Source organism: Rousettus aegyptiacus, unplaced genomic scaffold, assembly GCF_014176215.1.
Source record: "Rousettus aegyptiacus isolate mRouAeg1 unplaced genomic scaffold, mRouAeg1.p scaffold_m13_p_8, whole genome shotgun sequence".
In the NCBI taxonomy this organism is placed as follows: Eukaryota; Metazoa; Chordata; class Mammalia; order Chiroptera; family Pteropodidae; genus Rousettus; species Rousettus aegyptiacus.
In genome coordinates, this window is record NW_023416311.1 from 63,978,707 (window position 1) to 64,003,967 (window position 25,261).

At 31.2% G+C, this 25,261-nt stretch overlaps 1 protein-coding gene across 4 annotated transcripts in view; it reads right to left on the minus strand.

Moving 5' to 3' along the window:
* Positions 1 to 25,261, minus strand: part of XRCC4 (X-ray repair cross complementing 4) — a 209,842-nt gene that overhangs the window by 169,261 nt on the left and 15,320 nt on the right. For 2 of the 4 annotated variants that reach the window (XM_016123189.2, XM_036226315.1), the window contains exons 2-4: positions 17,636 to 17,784; positions 11,525 to 11,700; positions 3,864 to 3,920 (exon numbers count right to left, since the gene is read on the minus strand). In XM_016123189.2, the coding sequence (XP_015978675.2) occupies positions 3,864 to 3,920; positions 11,525 to 11,700; positions 17,636 to 17,774 (372 nt within the window). In that variant the 5' untranslated portion in view covers positions 17,775 to 17,784. Of the gene's footprint in view, positions 1 to 3,863; positions 3,921 to 11,524; positions 11,701 to 14,235; positions 16,443 to 17,635; positions 17,785 to 25,261 lie in introns of those variants that run through there. The other 2 variants (XM_016123206.2, XM_016123199.2) reach the window with 2 other exon arrangements.

Consider the following 25,261-nt stretch of genomic DNA (forward strand, 5'->3'; position numbering starts at 1 on the left):
TAAGTCTTTTTCATTATAAAATAAAGATAAATGATTTGCTGAAATCATTTAATTAGAAATACATTCAAGACTCAAGTCAAGATTTTAAGTTATTTTTACAATAGTACATTTTCTCTCAAAAAAAGCCATCTACAAAATTTCTGAATTTGCTGGAATTTCACATTCACGTAAGACATAGTCACTGTCCTCAGAGATTTTAGTGTACAAAGGAAGAGACACTCAAGTAAATAATAACAACAAATGCTTATAAAGTGCCTATTATAAAAAAGGGCTGTCCTAGAAAAATATACACACACTCCTATACACTAATTAATTAAATTCTAAAAACAACCCTATGATTCAGGTATTAGTATATTTTCCAAATTATAAAAGAAAAGCTGAGAACAAAACAATTGAATAAGCTGCCCATAATCTCACAACTAGTACGTTACCGGGCTGAGATGCGAATCAGGTAGACAGGTTACATGTTCATCACTACCAGGCAGTGGGAGAATAACAAGTCCAGAATGTGCATTAGGATTCTTGTGGCTATAAACTGTCTTAATAGTGATATTTTAAAGTATAGCCATTCAAAAATATATAAGATATATATATAATGTCATTTGAATAGTATTCCTCCCTCTGCAAACTTCCTAAATTCTGGTTTGGTTTGGTTTTGAGAAGGTGTACACAGCTATGTTACATTACGTCATTTCCAAACTTACCCACTGAAATATCCTTCATGGCGTTATTATATTAGTTATGATTTATTTATAAAAAGTGAAGATTTCTGTTCTAATTCATTTTAAAAGTACTGAGTTTTAATATCAAGTTAACTAGCCATTATTTCACACAATTTTTCTTACTAACAGAAGTATGTGTCATCATTACCATCATTATCATCATCACCACCACCATTTGACTTTGGATTCTACTGATTTTCTCAACTGGTTATTTACTTATAACTTCCGGATAGTAATACTAAATGAAATTTAGTATTACTAAATTCTTGGATAGTAATTCTTGGATAGTAATACTAATTCTTGGAGGAATTTCATGATAAACAGGTTGCTTTTAGAAACTTTTTAAAAAATGCTTATTTAAAAAAATAATTAACTGAAGAATTTAATTAAACTTATAGCTTCAGAAAATCTATTTGTCAAAGTATGACTAATTTTAAAATTTTTTCTATGCAATAATTTAAAACAGTATTAAAAATGTTTGCAACTTAAGATATTTTAAAAATTTTAAACTCTGAAGTGAAAATTTCAAAAGCCTAGAATCACTTACTTTATATTTAAAAAATTTAATTTTAAATGATGATAACTTAATGAGTAATGGTTTACTTTTAATTAAAGTTGGAGAGTCAGGAAAATCAGGAGAAAACCCAAATTCCAAAAAAGTAACTAAATAATGAAGATTATTACAACTTTTGACTCAGGTTCCCTGACAATTATCTACCTAAATGTCAATGTCATAGGTGCACGGAATAAAGCAATAATATCTAGATGACTATGCTATCTTTCCTAAGGGAGAAAAATCATCTCAAATTTTAAAAGTTTCTACAAGGGCAAAATAATCAACAAACCTAAGAGAAAGATAATCATAATATACAATCTAACTTAAAAAGCTATAGAAATGTATAATCACTATGTTGTACACTTGAAACTAATATAATATTTTATGTCAACTACAATTGAAAAATAAAAAATAAAAAAAATTTAAAAAGTTAAAAAAGATATTGTAATTGATAGACAAAGCTAAAATGCCACACATAATCACTAAATCCTTCAATTTACTACCCTGTGTAGAAACAATGAGGATCAGGTAAGGGACTCAAAAGTATTTGACCTCTATAGTGGTATTAGACCCCCAAAAAATTAGACCCAAAATAAATATTCTGGTCCTCTTTTAAAAATGCTTTAAAAGCAAGACCTTAAGGAGTGAATTGTTTGCAAGTAACTCATCTGTGGCTCAGAACAAATCACAGGTTTACAGAAACACAAAAATATACAGCACTAAGTAAGATTGACAGTGTTGGCCTCCAATCAAAGATTACTAAGCATGCAAAGAAAAGGGAAAATAGAACACTTAGTGAGCAAAAAACTTTATCAAAGTTTACCCCAAAATAAACAAATTACAAAATTAGAAGATAAGGTTATTAAAAGATATTATAATTCTATTCCATATATTTGAGAATATAAAAGATTGAACATGGTAAAAAATTATGAAAGATAAGGGAATTTAAGATATTAAAAATATGCAAATCAAACTTAAATGAAAACCACAATGTCTAAGATGAAAAATACACAGAATAAAATTAAAAGCATATTACACATAGCAGAAGAAACAATTAGTGAATATAAAGAAAGAGCAATAGAAACTATTCAAAATAAAAAATGAGAAAAAAGAAAAGATGATCAGTGAACTTGAGAACAAATTCAAGGAATATAACATATGTAATTGGAGTCTCCAAACAAGAAGGAAGGAAAATAGAAAAACTATTTGAATAATGGCCAAAATTTTGTCAAAATTGACTAAGAATATAAACTAACACATCAATAAAGAAAGAAAACTACACCAAGGTATATCATAATCAAGTTGCTTAAAGGCCATGATAAAGAGAAAAATCTTAGAAGCAGCTGGAGAAAAAAGGCACATTACTTAGATAGAAACATAAGAATGACAGCTGACCAGCCAGAAGACAGTAGAGCAAAACGTTTAAATTACTGAAAGAAAAAAACTGTCAACTTAGAATTTTATGTCCAGTAAAAGTATCTTTTAAAAAGGAATATAAAATACTTTTGCAGATACAAAAATCTTGACAAGATGCACTAGAAAGAGTCCTACACGAAAAGAAATATTAAACAAAGACTTACTAGCAGAAAGTATTCTTACATGGAAATCTGGATCTACAAAGAGAAATGAATTGATCTAGAAGAGGTAACTTTATAGGTAGATATAAAAAACTGTTTAAAAATATTTAAATCACTTTAAAACATAACAATTCTGAGTTATAACTGTACCGATTTACAAGTAATATTATTGTATACAAAAAAGATACCAAGAAATCTAAAAAAAAAAAAAAAAAAAAAATTGAACCAATATGGGAATTTAGTAAGGTCAGAGAATAGTACAATGTGGTGTTGGTGGAGGGATAAACACGAAGATCCATGGAACAGAATATAGTGTCCATAAACAGACCCACACAGATACACAGCCAAGAATTTTTAATAAAGGTGCAAAAGCAGTTCGACAAAGAGTCTTTCAACTAATGATTAGTACAGGTGGATGTTCTTACCCAAGAAAATTTTTCTCTTCACACCTCATACCTTACACAAAAAATTAACTCAAAATAGACTATAGATCTAAATGTAAAACAAATTTTTTTACTTTTTGAAAATCTTCACGACCTAGAATTAGGTGAAGAGTCCTTAGACATATCACCAAAAGCTTAATGCATAAAGAAAAAAAATCCACAAATTGGATTTCATCAAAAATAAAACTTTTGCTCTACAAAACCTGTTAATAAAAGAAAGACACCTGTAACAGACTAGAAGACATTTAAAAATCACATATCTAACAAAGGAAAACGATATAAAAATAAGTAAATAAGTAATAAAATTTAATAGACACTTCACCAAGATGGATATATAGATGGCAATAAAGCACATGAGAAGATATTCAACATCCTTAGCCACTAAGGAAATATAAACTAAAGCCACACTAAGATACCATAGCATGCTATTAGAATAGCTAAAATTAAAAGTACTAAAAATACCAAGTGCTGATGGAATGTGGATTTTCATGTATTTCAGGTAGGAATGTACACCTACTTGGAAAACAGTTTAGCATTTTCTTAATAAAGTTAAGTACACACTTACCGTACCACCCAGCATTGACAATCCTAGATATTTAGGGCAGAGGTCATCAAATTCTTTCTAAAAGAACCAAAAGTAAATACTTAACTCATTAAACATCATGAAGTTCTGTTACAACTATTCAAGATTGGTACCATAGCACAAAAGTAGCCACTATCTAAACAAATTAGCATGCTTACGTTGTAGTAAAGCTTTATTTACCAAAATAGGAAGCCAATCTAAAGGCTATAGTTTGCAAACCTCTGCACTAGAGAAATAAAATTTTATTTTCACACAAAAATGTATACATGTATGTTCAAAGCACATTTGTAATAGCCAAAATGTGGAAAAAACCCAAATATTCTTCAACCAGTAAATGGATAAACAGTGTTACATCTATATAATGAACTATTCGGCAATAAAAAAAGTAAATAAAATTAATAAAAACTTGAGATACATACAACAATTTGGAAGTATCTCTAGGGCATCATACTCAGGGGGGAAAAAAGTCAGTCTCAAAAAATTACATACTGTACAATTCCATTTATATAATATTCTTGAAATGACAAAACCATGGTGATGAAGAACAGATAAGAGGTTACCAGGGTTACATAGAGAAGGTTTGACTATAAAAGTGTGGCACAAGGGAATGAAGGGTTTTCTTTAAGGTGATAGAACAGTTCTGTATCCTGATTATGGTGTCGGTCACATGAATTCACTCATATAGAAAATTCATTAAACTATAAACACAAAAAACAAAACACAGCAACAATCAAAAAAAATTCTACAGTGCTTGTAAAAATTGATAAAATCTGTATACAGTTTGTAGTTTAGTTAATAATATACCGATGTCAATTTCCTGCCTTTAATAATGCATTATGGCTATGTATTCTTAATGCTGAGGAAGCTGAGTGAAGGATACACTGGTACTCTATGAACTATTTTTGAAACTTTTTGTGAGTTTAAAATTATTTCAAAATAAATTTTAAAAGTTAACTGGCTGCTAAAAACAAAATTAAACAATATGTTATTTGTTGTGGCATTTTAACATATGTAGAAGTAAAATGTTTGACCACAATAGCATAAAGTCCAGGAGAGGAGAAATGGAAATACACTGTAAGATTCTGAAATTATGTGTGAAATAGTATATTATTTCAAGGTAGACTATGATAAAGCAAAGCTGTGTGCTAAATCCTAAAGCGTACACTAAAATAGCATAACCAAAGATGAAATAGAATCATAAAAAAAAAATTAGTTGAAAAGAAAATATAAATAGAATGATCAGCAGTATGGAAATTGAAACAATCATCAAAAATCTGCCAAAAAGTAAAAGTCCAGGACCAGATGGCTTCACCAGTGAATTTTACCAAACATTCAAAGATTTAACACCTATTCTCCTCAAACTCTTCCAAAAAATCGAAGAGGAAGCAATACTTCCCAACTCATTTTATGAGGGTATTATTACCTTGATACCAAAATCTGGTAAAGATAACACACACGCACACGCGCGCCCACGCGCGCACACACACACACACACACACAAAATACAGACCAATATCTCTCATGAACACAGATGCAAATATCCTAAATAAGATACTAGTGAACTGAATACAGCAACATATTAAAAAGATTATACACCACGATCAAGTGGGCTTCATCCCAGGGACACAGGGATGGTTCAACATACGCAAATCGATTAATGTGATACACCACATAAACAAATTAAAAAATAAGAACCATATGATCATATCAATAGATGCAGAAAAAGCCTTCAGCAAGATGCAACACCGATTTATGATCAAAATACTTAATAAAATTGGTATAGAAGGAAAGTACCTTAACATAATAAAGGTCATATATGACAAACTAAAAACCTTCCCTCTAAGATCAGGAACAAGGCAAGGCTGTCCACTATAGCCACTGTTATTCAATATAACTTTGGAGGTCCTAGCAACTGCAATCAGGCAAGAGAAAGATATAAAAGGCATCCAAATAGAAAACGAAGAACTCGAACTGTCACTATTTGTGGATAACATGATTCTGTATATAGAAAACCCTAAATACTCCACAAGAACACTACTAGAAACAATAAGCAAATACAGTAAACTCTCTGGATACAAAATCAACATTCAAAAATAAATAGCATTTCTATACTCTAATATCAAAGTGTCAGAAAAAGAAGTGGAAAAAATAATTCCTTTTGCAATTGCAACGAAAAGAATAAAATACCTAGGAATAAATTTAACAAAACATGTAAAGTACCTAAATAATGAAATGGAAAAGATATTCTGTGTTCTTGGATTGGAAGAATCAATATACTTAAAATGACTATTTACCTAAAGCATTATAGAGATTTAATGCAATCCCCATCAAAATCCCATCAACATTTTTTAAAGAAACAGAACAAAAAATCATCAGATTTGTATGGAAGCACAAAATACCTCGAACTCCCAAAGCCATCCTGAGAAAAAAGAACAAGGCTGGAGGTATCATTCTGCCCAACTTCAAATTACACTACAAAGTGACAGTAATCAAAACCGGCATGTTTTTGGCAGAAAAATAGACACACGAACCAGTGGAACAGAATCGAGAATACAGAAATAAACTCATATTTATATGGGCAAATAATTTTCAACAAAACTGCCAAAAATATACAGTGGAGAAAGGAAAGTCTCTTCAACAAGTGGTGCTGGTAAAACTGGAAAGCCACCTACAATAGAATGAAACTAGACTGTTGTCTATCACCACACACCAAAATTAACTCAAAATGAATTAAGGACATGAAGATAAGACCTGAAACAATAAAATTCACAGAAGAAAACATAAGAACTAAACTCAAGAACCTTGAGCTTAAAGAGAATTTTATGAATTTGACCTCAAAGTCAAGGGAACTAAAAGCAAAAATAAATAAATGGGACTATATCAAACTAAAAAGCTTCTGCTCAGCAAAAGAAATCGTCAACTAAAGAGTAACAGGCAAATATTAATATTATTAACACCCAAAATTTCTTTTACAGAATAATTTTTACCATCTATTTTTGTTTTTTACTTTCTTTCCTTAACCTAGAGTAACTGAAAAAAACAAAATATAATGACTTTGAGATTTTCTTATAAAAGAAAAAAAATTTTTTTGAAATCAAAGCAGAGAAATACAAAGCAAGAAAAAATGAGTGCTCAAAGACAAAGAAAAATAATTAAAAATTAATAATTTCTTCAGCAATAATTCTAGAGTCTCTTCTATGGTTTAACTAGAAAATACATACTTTGAGCAGGATTTCTGCACCACTGATTACATTACTGATTTAGTTTTCACATTCCAAAAATGTCAGGCAATTATAAAGTATTTAATATAAAAATGGCAGATGTATACAAATACTTTTATCACAGAAATAATACTATAATTTCTTTTTCAGGCATTCAAATAACATATTTGCAACCCATACTCCCACAAACCTGAAAGTCATTGCTATTTTTGATGAAGTATTTGGCAGAGAACCGTAATAAATGCTCCAATTCTGATATTTCTTCTGGAAATAGCCATTTGAATTTAAAGTCCCCGAAACCACAGGGACACATGGCAATAATATAGAATTGGGGCTGCTGTTTTTAAAAACAACTTTGGCTGCTTTTGGCTAACTTATTTTACTTCATTTTTATATATCTGAGAAATGTAAGTTAAATAAATGTAGGGAGGCTATTTGAACATGAATGCATTTTCCACTTAAAAAGTCACAACACATAGTGAGATACAGATTAGCTTGCACTTTACTGTATGTTCTAACATTTTTTTTTAATGAAAATATGACTGAAACATATATTTGTAATAAAAATACCAGGGAAATACCCTTACAACAATAAAAGTGAACCTTTCTGAATGATGTTTCATTCCTCCCTGAATGTTAACATGCAGAGACTAATAGTTGTCCTTCAATATCCACCTTCTACTTTTTACACAGTAATGGAAATTTCTGGGTATAGGACAGCTAAAATCACATTTCACAGATTCCCTTGCAGCTAGGTAAAGCCATGTGACTTAGTTCTGGACAGTAGGATGTGAACAATAGTAATGTAAGCAATTTTAGGGTGATGGCCTAAACGAAAAGGTACACGTCTCTTTATTTTCTCTTTAACTCAATCCTGTAGTCGGGAAGGTGAACATATGTGGAGCTAGAGCAGCCATCTGGACGGTAAAGTAAAAACTACCTGTTAAAAATGGCAAAACAATGTGATTAAAGAAGCAGAGCCTCCAACATCATAAAGATATCATATTAATACAGGATTGCCTATTTGGATATTTATATCAGAGAAAAACAAACCTTAAACACTATTTAAGTCATTAATTTTCAGCCTAAACTGTATCTCAAGCCAATATCTGATGGTAGGGACAGAGGAGACAAAGGAAAAGGAAATATAAATAGATTTTACCATAATTTTAATAGATACTTGTAGCCAGTTCACACACACATGTGTATGTGTTTGTGAGTGTTTATTTATTATGTTTAATTTCCCTTCAAACTTCATGGCTTTCCTTCATTAGGGCTATTTTTAGAAATATAAAACTATATTATATTAGATGACCTAAAATGAATCTAGGAAATCACTTTAGAACTTTATAGATGAGAAAACAGAGTTGTGAGCAAGCCAAATGATAACCCCAAGGTTTTTCTTATAAAAAATAGTTTTTTTTTGTAGCTCAAAAATAATTATTTTCCTAAAGAAACAGAGTAAGCTAAGAAAACATGAAAAAAGGAACACGCTATTAATTAAGATGTACTATTTTCATGACAAAAAATATACTACTGTAAAATCAGTATGAATTGTGAAAAGTAGAAGGAAAACAATGACATAAAGTACATGAATAATCTCCTGAGTGGATGAGAGTACTTATACAGTACAGATAATGAGCTTCAAATGCTGGCACTAGAATATGCTTTCCTCCAGTACAATCTACTGCCAACTGAAGAACACAGATGATGGAGCAGGAAGGGCCACAAAGGTTTGTACTGTATAGAGAAAGAGTTAGTGTCTAGCAAGTCATTCAATATTTGTTCTAGTGGGAATTAAACTGAAATATAAACATCTATATTATCAATAAAGAAAAGCCAATTAGAGCACAAATGAAATTTTAGGTGTTATAAGGTCAAAAGCAATTTCATGAAGATTACAGACCTATTCCCCTCACAAAATGTAAACCTCAACATACACATTATATTTAAAATACTTCATTGCTTTGGAAATTGACAATTCTTTGATAAAAAAGATAATCGTTCCCAAAACATCAGTTTTTAAATATAAAAATCAACTACTTTCAAAAAATAGAAAAAAGAAAATTTGATACAAGTATAAATTTCAAATGCCATGTATGACTTGAATATTTGAAATATTCAAATTGTGCAGTGATCGCCAACACAGAATCAGACACATGCAACTTCTTGAATTACAGCAACAAATACCTAAAAACTGATTCACAGAGTTACGAATCTGGTAGCAAATATACTTAGAACTCATGGAATATACTTTGCCATGGAAGAGTGACCATATGTCAACAAACAGAATTCATTACAACTTTTGAGTTGAATCTGCATTCATTCTTTTCTTCTCAGTGTAGGAGGTCATTTTGGGTCAATAATCAAATGTCTGTGTCATCAAGAAAAAAAAAAGAGATCATAAACTCCATTTAAACTTTTAGGTCATCCAAGCACAATTAGCCTTAGAAAGTATTCTGCCATATTTCCAATTGTCTGCATATGTTCCCAGCAGATGAATTTACAAGATAATGTCACCCTGAAAGTCAATTTGCAGAAGCACATCATGAAGCAGTAAAAGATTCTCACAGCATTTCAGCAAATAGACTTCTAATTTTCATCTGTATCCAAAAGGCTGACCCCAGCATTGCAAACTGAAAGTCTGACACCATTCAAATATCCAAAAATATCTCTCAAGTAAGCCAACCCATGACTCCTTGTCAAACTGTTCTGAGAGTAGCTTTCTTTTTCTCATAAGTAAATTAATAAATGAATAAATAAGGAGGCAGCTATCTAACCTATAATGCAGTGCTTTAAGACATATCCTTTAGGAAACCAATACACTTCTGAATTACTTGGAATCTCTTATTCAGTTGCCATTAAGAAAACCTCTTGAAAAGGTAGTGGTTCAAGTCTTTGGTACTGATAAAGCTGATTAGTTTCAAAGTGGTGAGCAAAATACCTTTTCGGATTATTGTCACAGTTTTTGATGCTAATAGGTGCCAAGCCAATTATAAGAGGCATGAGTTAGGAGGACTTGAAGTTCTTTCTATACGGAAGTAGCAAAACCAGATGTATGGCCAAGCATGGCAAGTACTCCATCCATGCCCAATGTACCAAATCCCACTTCATGCCGAAGATACCAAAAGCCTTTCAGGTTTCCAAAAGATACTTCCTAAACTTGGAATTTGTTATGCTTCAGTATACAGAAAACAGATAAAAACGAGAAACTGGCTGCATGAAATGTTAGTTGTTACATGCAAATTGAATGGGAATGTTGAATAGGAACGGCATTACTCCCAATTTGACAATGATCATTTCGAAATGTTAGAAAAAAATGGTCAGCTACTGTAGTAACATCATCACACGGTAGCTTGGACCACAGGAAAGAACACTTTGTGATAAATAACAAAAATTCAGTTATCGGTTCAAAACTTCTTACTTATTTTAGATTACTATTTTAAGGACTCAGCTTATTGAAACTTATACACACTGGCAGCTAATTAGAAAAACATATTTTTTCTATATAGAAATAATTACTGAAGCCAGTCTCTCTGTATTATTATTCTCTGTATAATATATTCCACTTGTTGCTTCAAATGTTTCTCTGATGAAATTTACTCATTCTGAATTAAAGAGGTTTTTTTAAAGAAGTTTTTAAACTCAAATTAGTATCACAAATTGTCAATAACCGCCTCTAAACTTATGTAATAAAGACGGCGCTCTCTTTCTTCTACTACAGAGCTCATCTCTGATTGATAAACCACTGGCCAAAAACAAATAATCTCTATCCCATAAACTTGGATAAAATATACAAACAGTAAGTATACTACTTTTGATAAATAAATCTATCTTGATCTGAATTGGTACAGGAATTAAACAGGACAAGAAACAGATATTCTCATTTATAAAGCATACAAGCTTTGGAAAGCTTGGGTTGATTTCTATTTTAATATTTCTAAGTTCAAAAATATATATAAAACACCTTAGTTCCTAGTTGTAAGTCCTACTATACCTACTTATATCATTTTGTAATTTCAAAATTTACTTTCTCTAATAAGTAGAAAATGTCATAATTATTAAGTGCCCAAAGGTGAACATATCTTCTTTCTTAAAATCAATATTTCCCCACTTATTTCAATAGACTTTATCTCAATGCTTTAAACTTCTGGCCTCACTTTTCAGAACTGCTTACTAATATAATGATCTCTAACACACTTATTTAAAAAGCATTAAAAACTAAATATATTTTCTAGTAATTAGTTTTCATAATTAATAAATACAAAGCATTTACTGTAACTTTGAAGCATTTTTCCAACTTGGAAACCAAGTACTTTTCAAACTTATTTCTGAGGTATTCTGGGAAGGATAAGCTAGTTACTTAAATAATTCTTCATAAGTGCTCTGACATTTTATCATATTATAGAAAGTTTTACTTACTGAAACATCTTTCAGGTTTTTCTCAAAGGAGAAATGACAAGACTCTTTAGAAAAATTAAATGTGTATGCATCAGCTGGTCCTGCTCTTGTAACCAATGCTTTTCTCAGTTCATCAACATATTTTTCTTTTTCCATTGCCATGTCATCAGCTTCTTGTAAAATCATGGATTCACAAACTATGGGAAATATTAATAAAGAGTTTTGAAATGAAATATAAATTTCTAAACACAGAAACATATTTGTTTACTTGTTGCTCATTTATCACTATGTAATAAAAATTTAAACAAAAATTAAGATCAAAGCCCCCACCACGCAAATTATGCCTTTTAACTGAACTAGCAAATTTTGAGAAACCCATTTAGTCTCAAACCTTATCTGAAAAGTATGACTCCTTGCATTCTTTCTTTGTCTGTTCTCAGATGAAATAAATGACCACAAAAACTACCATCTTATATACCTGTTCTTAGGTCATAGCTAGATAAATTACTTCCTATAATCATTAATAAGCTCAGTATTTTACTACATCTTTCTTCCTTACTTCATTATTAAAGAGATTAAATAGTCTATAGTCTATTTCTCATTCACATGAGCAGAGTCAAGTTAAAATAAAAATGTATTTCAGTCTTCTCATCTCATTATGTGCTGACAATAGAAAAGGTAGATGAAGGAAGGTGGTGAGGAAGGAAAGGGAAGAAAACAAGTATTTACAGAGTGTCTCCTCTGTGGTATACAAACTATACTACAGAACTGGCTTCCAGTTCTCTCATCTAGGTATGTATATTTAAAACTGATGTTTAACTCATCCATAGAGACATTTACTTCAATAATCATACTTTCGATTTTAGATATTCTCTTTATCATAATATCCTGTTTCTGCTGCATCTTCCTTTTAAACATTTGAAGGCTTCAAAACATATTTAAAACCCCTTTCAGGTCTTATTTTTGTTTTTGTTTTTGCATGGTTCCTGGGTATTAATTCCATTTCTTCAATCTGTTGGCACATTCTCATTCTGTTTTTCTGCCTTTCACACTTTGTAATATTTCAGCATGGCTCGTCTCCAGTCAGAATATCAAGAGCTCTGGGCAGTAGTGGTGGTCTTAAGTGAAGGTTACTAGTTTGTCTTTCTTGGAGTCCCTACAGATTTCACCAGTTCTAGATCAATTTTGAAAGTTAATTTCTTAACTTGGTTTTTACACTTGAGGCAAAGAATTCATATTTAAATCTCCTACCCGTACATGACATAGGGTTAAGGTTTTGATTTTTGCTGGGACTTTTATTCACCCATAGTGCTTACTGACTGGTCTGATTCTATGTTGCACTTCTAATCATCTTGTTTGAAAAGATGATCTCATTAACAAGATAACACTTTTAGATTCCTTTCTTTATATTCAGAGATCAGTTCCAATTCCTTAAGAAGCCTACAGTCTTAACATCATACCCCACTCAGGTATTACCACCACTGCCATTTAGACATGTATGTAGTTCAGATACTCCATGAACCTATAATTAAGTTTTAGTTCCCATTAACAACTTTGGTTTTCAGGCATCTCTTCATATATAGCACATAGGAATCTCTCTTTCTAACATTCAAAAGTTGTGATATGTCTGTTTGTTTTGCAAATTAGAAAATGTAATCTACATTTGTTTATAATATTTGTGTGATTGGGTGGTTTCCTGTGTCGACTCAGGCCACCAAAAAGGGGAAAACATTTGGTTCTATACTTTTATATTTAAAGGTTATATTTACCTATTTCATTCCTCATAACATTGATAGATATTATTTCCATTTTACAAATGAGAAAATCAAGGCTCAGAGAGATCAAGTAATGGTCTAGGGTTATGGAATCAGTAAGTGGTGAAGGTGGGATTCATATTCATGTCTGTCTGGTTATTTTGTTTTGAGGTGAGGCTGAGATATGGAATACTGGATAAATCGCTTCCTCTATGATATTAAAAAACACATTAGTATAAAATACTATGGAAAACAATAAAATTTTGATTAAAGAATCCCTAAAACTGTTACACAGCTTTTCATAACTTCAGTCTGTTTGATATCAAATGTCTGGAAGCCCCATGACAGGCAATAAAGAAGAGAGTCTTGGAAAGTATCCATTTATATTTCATGACCAATTTTTGATAAGTCTAATATTGAAATGAATCTCAATACAGCCTTTGAAAACAGACAAGAATAAAAATAGCTTATATTCTTATGTGATTTTATAGCTTCTAAAATATTTTTACATTTTTTTTTTCTCTCTCTGAAGCAGATGCATATGTAAGATAATCATCACTATCAAATATCTTGACCTTTGAAATACTCCATAAGCTCATCTGGAAAAAATGTAAAAATAAGAAAACAAATGCTTCCTATCTGAGGAATAATTTCACATTTTGTGTTTGGATAATCTTGAAGAGTTAAAAATGAGAGCAATTATTTCACATAGAAATAGGAAATAAATTTGTAGAAGCCATCTTTAATACAGCTATAGAAAAACTTATGACACAAAATAAAAATAGATGTTTATTGATAAAAGATCTAGTTAAAAGTAATCTAAATTTCTTTAAAAATAAAAGCTACCTATCTGAAAATATTTAATAGAATTTGTTGATTCATTTATTTTAAAATGTTTAATGAGCATCTACTATGTGCCAGGCACTACTCTAGACAATAGGAGTACAACAGTTAAAAAGAGAGAAAAAAAATGCCAACCTTATGCCTAGATTCAAGTGCTGACATCTTACACATCCTCTTATGGTACTCTATCTGTGAATGCCATGTTGATTATTATTATGGAATATTTCATCTCAGGGAAGAAAAAACATGAAAGATTATATTTACATTTCCCCTTTAAAGCTGTTTTTAAAAAGGTATCCGTTTTTTGTTTTTTCGTTTTGTTTAACTTGAACATTTTCAAAAACAGTAAATGGGAATTTTTGACTGTTTAGAACTTCAATCTAGGAAAAACTTGGTCACCAGTTTTCAATTTTGTGCTAAGAGCAACTGGAAGAAGCACAGCTGTAAGCATTCAATACTCCAAAAACTTTAGAGACTAGGAGTAAAAGTCATGGTAATAATAAATTCAGCAAGGATACAATTGAATCACATAATATGTTCTAAATAATGAGCAGGGCAACATGATCACAAAATAAGAATTTTAATCAGACAGATAGAAGAAAGCATCATTTTAACATTATTTGTGGGTAGATGAAAATGTAAGTAAAAAAAGAAGATTCTTTCCTGTGGATATTTACACATACTGCATATCTTAAGTTTGTGTAGGAGCTCAAAAGGCAAGTGGCCTTATAGTCCCATTAACTTTCATGATGGTATCACATCATTGACTGACATTACTACTTCATTTATTAAAAATCTTTTTTCCACTGAGCCCTGTCACATAATCTCCATATAAGTTACCAAATGTCAATGTTTAGGACAAATATAAATAGATGTAATTATTTTATAATAGAAAAATTAATAAAATTTAATTTACTTTTCAATGAAATTTAAACAACTCCTCCTGAGATAGGTGATAAAAGTTTCTTACTATCAACTGTAATTCTTATAAAAGTCATAACAGTCATTGATCATTAACCCACTTTGTGACTTAACCCCCTATAATGATGAAGTGATGATAGACCACAAGATAATTAAACCCTATAACATTCATTAGATAAAACATTGCTAATGGAAAAGAAATCATTGAGTTTAGTGTGTGGGAGATTAAAAGCAACCCCACATCCTTTTAATTTCACTCAAATGAAAAGAGAAAAAAATTACCCAAATTGAAGGTTGTAGCAATCAAAAAGTTGTACAAAAAAACAGGATGAGGTATAGGAAGGAAATCCATTTTCATGTTTCAATTATTTAATTGTTTCAATGTTCTTAATCATGTTACTGTCTATCTCTAAAGTATCAAACCAAATTACATTTATGTAATAAGCCTTAACTAAACATGGAAACAATATTATTTGTTTTCATAATTTGTCCCTGAAATTTAAAGAAAATAGAAATAAATAATGAAAATATAAAACCTATGTGAAATTTAAAACTTTATTAGATATCTTTGAAAATGAAATGACCACGTTTGAAAGCTAGTTCAGTACAGGAAGCCAACCCACCATAGGAAACAGAAGTTTGATATCACACTTTGGTCACACTAAATTCCATTAGCTAGAAAATAAATGATAGCACATACTGCATTTATGATCAATGCCAACAAAAAATGTGAAACTGGAGTTTTCATTTAAAAATAATGCTAACTCAAAAATGAACAGTTAATTTTCTTTTTTCCTAACCAGTTTTATATATTTGAGGCATCCTTTCATTCTTTCTTTCAAAGAACATCCAGTAAACATGTATGTCCTAAGCACTGGTTGAAATACTTAGAGCAGTCGACAAATCAGATGCTTCTTGCTCTCAATGGACCTAGTCTAGTGCAAATACATTCTTATTAACAGTATTAAGAACAGCTGCCAGCACATTTTGTATCACATAAACAAAATTTTCCACAATGTAAAGTTAACTTAAATTTCTGGTTAAATTAAGATTTAAGTGTTAATAAGATTATGCTTTTTCTCCCAAAGCTTAAAAATTAAAAATATATGTATTTTCAATATATAACTACTGTTCTTTGCCTTGATGAAAAAGGGTTATTGGCTGGATTAGAACTGAACCTTTTTGTTTGATAATTAAGGCTCTTTAAGCACTTCAAGGTCCTCTACAGAATAAGCCATTTGTCAATTAGAAATATCTAAGTTATAAATACAATATTCCTTACATACAAGCAACCTAGGACCTAGCTCCTGGGCTGTGCTGTTGGCTGTGCTGTTGGCTGTGTTGTTGGCACTGCTCTTCTCTCCAAGATGAGTGGAATAAACCTACCGCCACGGTCGTCAGCCCTGTGTACCCCCTCCGCCCTAAAACAGAGAGAGCTGTTGTCACCTGGGTATACCTTCGCCAACACACATAGAGCTAACTTGATGAATTTTTCTCTATTCCTGAACTACAATAACCAACCAACAACTGATTTATCTTCATAGAAATTTACAGCTTAAAGAGATACCATAACAAGTACTACAAATATTAACCTTGAAATCTATTTTACAATAATCCTTATATCAACATTTCTTGCCATCATAAAGACAAAAAAAAGGCTCTGCAAGTACAAATTTAGTTTAATTGTGTTGTACACCAGAATTTTTAACATCAAGAAACAAAATTTAACAATGTATAGAATGTAGATGACATAATTATAGTAACAAATTTTAGAGAAATACTTCAAAAGTTGATACATGACATAAATAGTATGTAAATTAACATGACAAAATTATTTTACCTAAAACATCATTCATAACTATAAAAATGACTGTTGCATAGATGTAGAAATAGTTCTTTAAAATCTTTTGGAACTAGTTATTTAAAATATTTTAGAACAGTATTAAAACTTTGCTACATAAGAAAAACCTAATTCTAGATCTTTGACTTTATACTTGCCATGTTCCATAAATTTCAGGGCCAATTAGCCTTTTTAAAAAGATCATCATCGAAGATAAAAATAATCGAATCTATTTAATAAAATAATTGCCAAAGTCTCATGCATATGTTTGAACCTTGCATTATAAAGTTTTAGGCTATGAGTTCTGTTTTGTTTCGTTTGTTACAAATGTGGTACATGTTCATGGGAAAATAATTCTCACATAAGTATATGAAATAGAAAGAAAAATACCACTAACCCAGTCAACAAGCCAACACAAACCCCAGCCATTCTCCTTCCCCTGTTTCCCAATATTTCTCTGGGGTCTTGAAAAAAGATACACCTCAAGTATTATTTATGTTTTATATGAAGAGATCATTTAAAAACCCCAAGACTAAATACTAAGGCTCAAATAATAACCAGACTTTGCTGGGGCACATGAATATTTCTCCTTACTTCTACTAATTATAGAAAATGGCAGTAAATATTACAAATCTCTATATAAATTAGACAGCAATAACAAGTAAAAACAATCACATTAATTTTACCTCATATCTACTAAAGAAACACTTTAATTTATAGTATCGCTGAAAACTGAAAAAAAGCCAATTATTGAAGTTTTGCTTTTAATATTACCTGTCCCGGTCCATGCTGACTGACAATCAGTCAGTGTAATAACAAAACCGGATCCTAGTGTTTCCTCCCAAGTAACTTGTAGAAAATGAATTATATCAGGTTCAGAAGCAAGACGGATTCTGCTTATTTTTCTTTCCATTTCTGGTTACCTATTATAGAAGAATAAAATTAATATTTCTCCAAGAAGCTGTGATTATCAAATAGTAATGTTTGCTGTATCGGTATCTCAGCTATACAAAGCACCAAGAAAATAAGTTTTAAAAAAAAAAAAAAAAACTATAGTAGCCGACCACCAAACTCAGTAAATCATAGTTTTTCTTAACACTGATTTGCAACTTTTACAAATGAGAAAAGCAGAGGCTCATCAATGGCGAATGATCTGCCTAAGTCGTGTAGCTGAATTAAATTACTATCTCCAACGATATGAAGGGTAATTTTCCAAGATTCAAGAGCCTCTTTCTCTGTCTGGAGAAAGACTGTATGAAATAAAATTTTAAAAAGAGAGAAAGTAAGCACAAAGATTAAGAAAAGAAAATCACAGAACCTAAGGGTGGGCAGTATCCAGTCATGCCTTCTCTAAGAAAGAATTTCCCAGACTCAGTGACTCAATCCACTGAGACAGAAACATCCTGTAACAGCGATGTGTTACATGTGGAGCTATCACAGCCTAGAGCCAATAAACTGTTTTTTCATTTTTAAAATTTTGTATTGATGTATTATATACAGAGAAAAGTATACATGTCAAAAATACAATTTGATGAATTTAACACTGAGCAAATCCATGTAAGCAATGAAGAAGCAGAAAGTTACCACCCAAAAACTCATTCTCACAATACTTCCCTACCAGTCACTATATCCCCAAATAACCACTCTCCTCACTTCTAACAGAGATTAGAGTTTAATTTTTTTGTACTTTTATGTAGATATAATCACACAACATGTTTTATTTTGTATCTGGCTTCTTTTGCTCAACCTTATATTTGAGAAATTCATCTATATTGTTTCTTAGAGTTGTGGATAACACTCATAGTTGTATAGCATTACATATGTATTCCATTACATATACAATACAATTTATAAATCTATTCTACTACTAATAGACACAAGTACATTCCAGGTTTTGACTATCACAAATAGTGCTGCTACAAACAATTTAGCAAATATCTATGCATTTCCATTGGGTATATACCTCTGAGTATATACCTTTACTGCTATATTAGAGGATAAACACATGTTCAGTTTTAGTACTATACAGCTGAAAGTTCTCTAAAAGGTTTGTACCAATTTACACTTGGTATATTAAAGTTTGTTCCACAATCACACAAACATTTCCCATCTTTTTAATTTTAGCCATTTTGATAGGTACGTGTGTAGTATTACATTATGGTTTTAAATATATTTCCCTGATGAGAAATGATAGAGTCCTTTTCATATATTTATTGAGCATTTGAATATACTGTTTTGTGGACTGGCTGTTCAATCTTGCAAATATTTTTGTTCAGTTGTCTTTTTCTTATTGATGTTTACTGATTAGTTTATTTCTTTTTAATTGGTTCTTTATATCTTGGATATGAATCCTTTCATGGATATACGTACTATGACTATCTTCTTCCACTCTGTAAGTTACCTTTTCACTCTCATAATGGAAATTTTAGAGGAAAAGTTCTTAGCTTTAATGAAGTTACAATTTATCAAAATATTTATATTATGGTTATACTTTTTGTGTCCTGCTTAAGAACTCTTTGGTCACTAAGGTGTTCTCCTATGTTTATCTAAAAGCTTTATAATTTTCTCTCTCACATTCAAATCTATAGTTCATCTGGAATTGATTTCTGCACCTCGTGTCAAGTATGGGTCAAGATATATTATTTTCCACATAGATATGTAACTGAGCCAGTAGTATTTATTAAAGATTATTCTTTCCCAAATTCACTGTTATATTGCCTTCTTCATCAGTCATATGACCAAATATGTGTACAAGGTTCAATTTGTTTGTTTTTGCAGGGGTGCGATTTTATATTTTTACAATGGTGTGTCAAAGTTACATTAAATAGTGATTCTGTTATTATGATTCAACAGATTTATAACCCCTCCCTGACCTTGTCATTTAAAAATTTGATAAATCTCTCTTCTAAGTATTAAAATTACTTATTATGTAAAATGTTAGCAGGACAAGCTCAAGCACAGACTTCTGTGTTTTACCATTAGAAACAAGCCTCTCATAGACGTCAATCAGTAGGTATACTGCTGTTATCTCCATTTAAGTTATAAAGATTCAGGAGAGTCCTTTGTAGAAGTGATATACTCTACCAGCCTAGCAATATGGAAATAAAGACTGAGACTTTAAAGAAATACCCTCAAAATTACAAAGATGCAAAGAAAAAGCATTATGAAGTCGAAACCAGGAACAAAGCACAGACTTCAAAGACAGAAAACCAGAGAGAATTACTCTTTAATTACACAGCATGAATCTCAATTAACAATTGAGTATGAAAATAAAAACAACTCACTTTGTCAACTCTTCACAAAACAACGCTAACTTACTACAGATCTCTATCTGTTGGGGGTGGGAAGAATGCTTAATTGCAGAATGCTAGAGCTGTACTACCTTACAGCTTAAGAAAGCAGAGGAACTTCCATAATGAAAAAGAAAAATATCTAAAATTAAGGGGTTGTAAGATACCTCCAAATTAATTAATTAGCAATAATTCTAATATCCATCTAAAGTTTACTCAGGAAAACATTATTCTCCCCAGTAAAACACAGTTATAAAATAACCATACTTGAACCCACATCTATGAGCATGTTAACATTTTTAAAATATGTAAATTTGTAGGGTTGACTACATTATAATCGCTAAAAATTTTTAGTTATTTTCAAATATTTCATTTAGTCGAACTTTTTTTCCTACATTGAGGACTTCTTTGCCTATATGTTAATTCTGAAATGCTTTATCCTTTAGTGAATATTTATTTTAGAACAATTAGTAAATACACTTAACATGTAGTAAATTACTCACATACTCTGTAATCTTTAAATCTGAAAATTACTGGAAAATGTGTTACTGTTTTTTTATGCCAATCATTGAAAAAGACACAGTTAGGTTATACATAATTCTAATGGGTCCAAAACCCACAATTTTGGGGGGAAAGAGGGTAATAGAAACTGCTTACAAAGGCCATGTTTTACCTCTATAGAACTCATATACAAACACAGAGATACACACAGATTATTTAAATGAGCCTCATGAACCATTGTTATTGTTAGCAATTAATGTAACCTGGTGAAAGGAAAACACAGCACTTAGAATTAGTACTCTAACACAGCAGTTGGTTTCACCACTATTTCTCAAAAGTTAATTTATATTTAATATTTTTTTAAATATTCACGAATTTTAAATTATAGACAAATTAGCTTAAAATTCAATATTCTAGATGCCTGTTAGTAACTTACCCTACTTTCATAATTATATAAAAAGCATTAATCTCAATAATGTTAAAAAGATATTTAGGGATCAGATTAGTTTTAACAATAGTTTTGAATTATTCATGTTTCAAATATTTTCCAATTTTCTGATTAATTCTAGAAACTCATCACAAAAATGAAATAACATTATTTTAAAGATTCTATTATTTTAGTAAACTGAGATTTGAAACTATGGATGCTACATGTGAGCCATGTTTAAGTAAAAATATTAATAGCCCAAACATGACAACTCAAATTTCTATAAGTATTTTGTGCATCAAGTAACCTCAGAAATGTTTTTTTATATCAACCGAGTCTTAATTTCCTTTTAATTTCCTATTTGAACTACTTTTGAAAGTACTTAATTCTTTTACTTACTAAGGCTATTCTCTTATTAAATTTCAAATATAAAATATCTAAAAATCAACCATAGAAAGAGAAAAAAAGATGATTTGGAATGTCTTTTAAGATTCAGTAACAACAAATCAACAACCTCTTTGCTTTCACCAGCCCTCTAAATGAAACTAGCCATAGTTTTCTTGCCCCGTGACTACTTGAAGGAAATGGCCCTGATTGATCAGGGCCATAAGAAAGCCCCGGTTTTGTTTTCTAAGGGCACTAAAGGTCGGACTAGTATCAGCACCTCTCCCAACCAGAGCCAAGGATCTAAGACAAGCCTGCAGGTGGAAACAGTTGGGTCCCACCCCAGTTCGTACATCAGTAGCTTTATTGAGGCTCAGAACAGTTGAGAATTGAGAAGCTTATCTTTAGTACTTTGTGTCTTTGATACTTGGCTTCTCTCTTAGAAGAGAAATAAGTTGTTGGCTGGTATGCAATTGATGTGATCTACTCTCTGAACAAATACCATTCACAGTTGCCTCTGAATAAACAAGACACTTTTTAAATTAGTTTACAAAGAATTTTGTATGCCCTTTTGGATGCTGATAAGGAGCAGTGCAGAAGCCAACTCTCTTAGGTCAGCTCAAGTTAGTGACAACACTGTATCATTGATAACACCATTTTGAACTTGAGCTTCTTTCATTTTCCTTTATAGTAAGTTGTGGCTTCTTTTCAAGCTGCTTGGGCTGCAGGTGTTCAGACTTCTCAGCTATGCCAAGGAGTTGTACTTACAGATCAGAAAGGGCTAAATGCATGTTTCTAATGAAGCAATTAACTTAAGTGCCCCCTTGTTGAGAAAAGTAGGCTGATACCTAAAGTGAGTTCGGAATAAAAATTAGCATGTAGCGCACGCTGTTAATAGTCTGTAATTAGATTCCTGATCACATTATTTTGTTTGACCCTATTTTAAAAACAGAGAGAATGTAAACATAAACCAAAAGTGTGGTGAAAATTTTTTTAAAAGTTATAATACATTACAAAAATCCAAGTAGAGGACTATATATAATTGCTAGATAAAAAGGAGAGTTAAGCCACATCCACTGGGCTATTTACTTTTGATAAGAAAACATCATATAACAATTCAGAAAAACTAAGTATAAAGAAAGACTTTTCTTATTCAATATTTTTTAAAAACAATGACTATTCATGTGTATCTTATCAGAATTCCTACACTGCAAACTTTTTAAATTAATAATTTATTCCTCGCATTTTCATTATTAATACCATATCAAGTTCCTGGTTGGTGTTATCTATCTGACCGTATTAAGGTTCTTTTTTGAAAAATTACCACAAAATCAATTTACCTTTAAATTTCCAAGTCAATTAAAACAAAAACATTGAGCTAACCTTCTATAAAACAAATGCTTTCCTAAAATGTTTTCAAGTTAGAATTTCCTAAATTTTAAGGGTAAGGAATTTATAGAACTATTAGTTACCTTTCTAGTCATGTTAGGATTCTCTCCATTATATTAACTTTGAAAATGAAAAAAAGGTAACCACTTGTCCAGGTTCAGCTGAGATTTTCCTATTTTTAACACTTAAAGTCCCATACCCTAGGAAACCTCCCAACCTCAGGCAAACTATGGATGGTTGGTCACCCTTAGTAAAATATAATTAAGACTGTGGACATAATCCTGTTCAAAAACTTGTAACACATACCTGATGTTCCAAGAAGACATTAAATTAACAATCTGATGCTTCAGAAATAAAGCATTTGAAATATAAAATGAGTCTAAACAATAAGTTTTCTCTGCCATGGTCACAGCCCATTCTTAATTACCTCTTATGACTGGAATGCCAGCTGCTGCCATTCCAAATATCATATTACTGCTCATTTCCTCTGCTTATCTTTTACAAACATCGTTAATAATCATTAGTTTCAATGATTCATTTAAATTTCACTTCCTATTCTTTCTTTTCTCTTACCCAAAAAAAGTATTTAAAAACAATAAAATGGCCTAAATGAATTTCCCATATAAAATCTAACACCTAAGTTTCCAAACTGTCCTTAAAATTGGACCCACTGACATCCTTTATATTCATCAAACGGACACTCTAGATTACAAATGATGTTAGCAGATGAATGGAGTATACTTATCATTTTGGAAACTTTCTAAACTTTCACAAGAACACTTCAGTTCTAATCAGAGTTTCACATGAGAATGACAATTAACCAAACTAAAGAGGTGTAAGTCTTGAAATTTTGACACCTCTCTTACACTTTAATTTCAGAAGAGGGTGTTTCTATAAAACACAGTAGTTAAGCTTATATACAGTCCTTTCTACTTGAAAAATATGCTGCTCTGAACTAAAATATAACTAAAATCACTTGTATGGAAAAGGAACAAGGCTTGTACTGTACTTTTTCCCATTCACAAACCCACCATTTACTTAGAACTGCACCCATTTATCTCCCTATTTTCTAATGGCAAATGAGATGAATGACAAGATTGGGGTACAGCTAAGAGTGAATCCTGAAAATAAAGCACAAAATCCTAAACTGGTTAAACTACCTAATTCAGCCATACAAAAATATTTAGAAATCATACGAAATTGCCAATATTTAATAATTTTTAACCTAAAAGGATAGCAATTTCACAAGGTTTGAATAATAGCAAATCATAAACAGCACATGAGGATTACATTCCTATTTGAATGAATAATTACATAGTTCCCATGCTGCAATTTCTCAGTCTAAGTCATTTTTAAAAATATCTCTGAATTATTTTGGACAATTCTGTGGAGAGGAGGTTCCAAGATTAAAGCAAAGATTCATTTCTGAGTCCCGCTGGGCGATGCAGTCTCAAACCAAACTGAAACTCTGTACCAGCTCAAATTTAAATCAAGTCTTGTACTTTTTAGCAACGGTATAAGTGCTAATGTCTCCAAGGAGTATGGTATACAGGTGAAATGTAAGCCCATATACATTAGTTCCCCCTTATATATACGACGTTTTTTCCTTAAACATACAAACCTATAATAAAGTTTAAGGTCTAAATTAGGCACAGGTAAGAGATTAGCAATATCTAATAATAAAATAGAACAATTATAACACAATACTATAACAGTTACATGAATGTGCTCTCTCAAAATATCTGGAATTTTCCACTTAATATTTTTGGACCACAATTGACTACAGGTAACTAAAACCACGGTATTGGGGGAGAGGTGGTTACTGTACGTTCGTTACATTAAGAATAGGGACTGCGGCAAATAGGAAATTACAAGTGATTACATAAAGGTGGTAACCACTACTGAGTGCAAATTGTTAGCATGGCTGAGTACTACTGGTCCTTGGTGGGGTCTGCATTCTGATAATTCAAGACATCTACAAATCCTTATTTTTATGCAGGAGTCACCTGACTTTTAAAAGTTGGCTGATTTTTTTTTTAAATACTTGGTGTGTGTGGTGTAATAAGAAATATATTTGGTCTTTGTCTCTCAACAGAGCTTCTAAAACCTTTGGAATTTTCTAAGTGATAGGACTGTCTTCTGTTATTCATAAGGAGCCCTTTTCAATCACCCTAGTATTTACGCTACTGAGGTAACTTAGGGTTGGGTCACTAGATAGTCTCAGGATGGGGTTGGTTATCAGAAAGACATGATTAAAAGGGTTGGCTCTTTCAATCTCACCCCACCCCACCTTCAAAGAGAAGGACAGAGCTAGAGATGAACTCTATAAAAATTTCAGAACAAAGAAATTGGGGGCAAGTGGGAGTACTTCTGGGTTGGTGAAAAAAATCAATGTACTAAGAGAGTGGC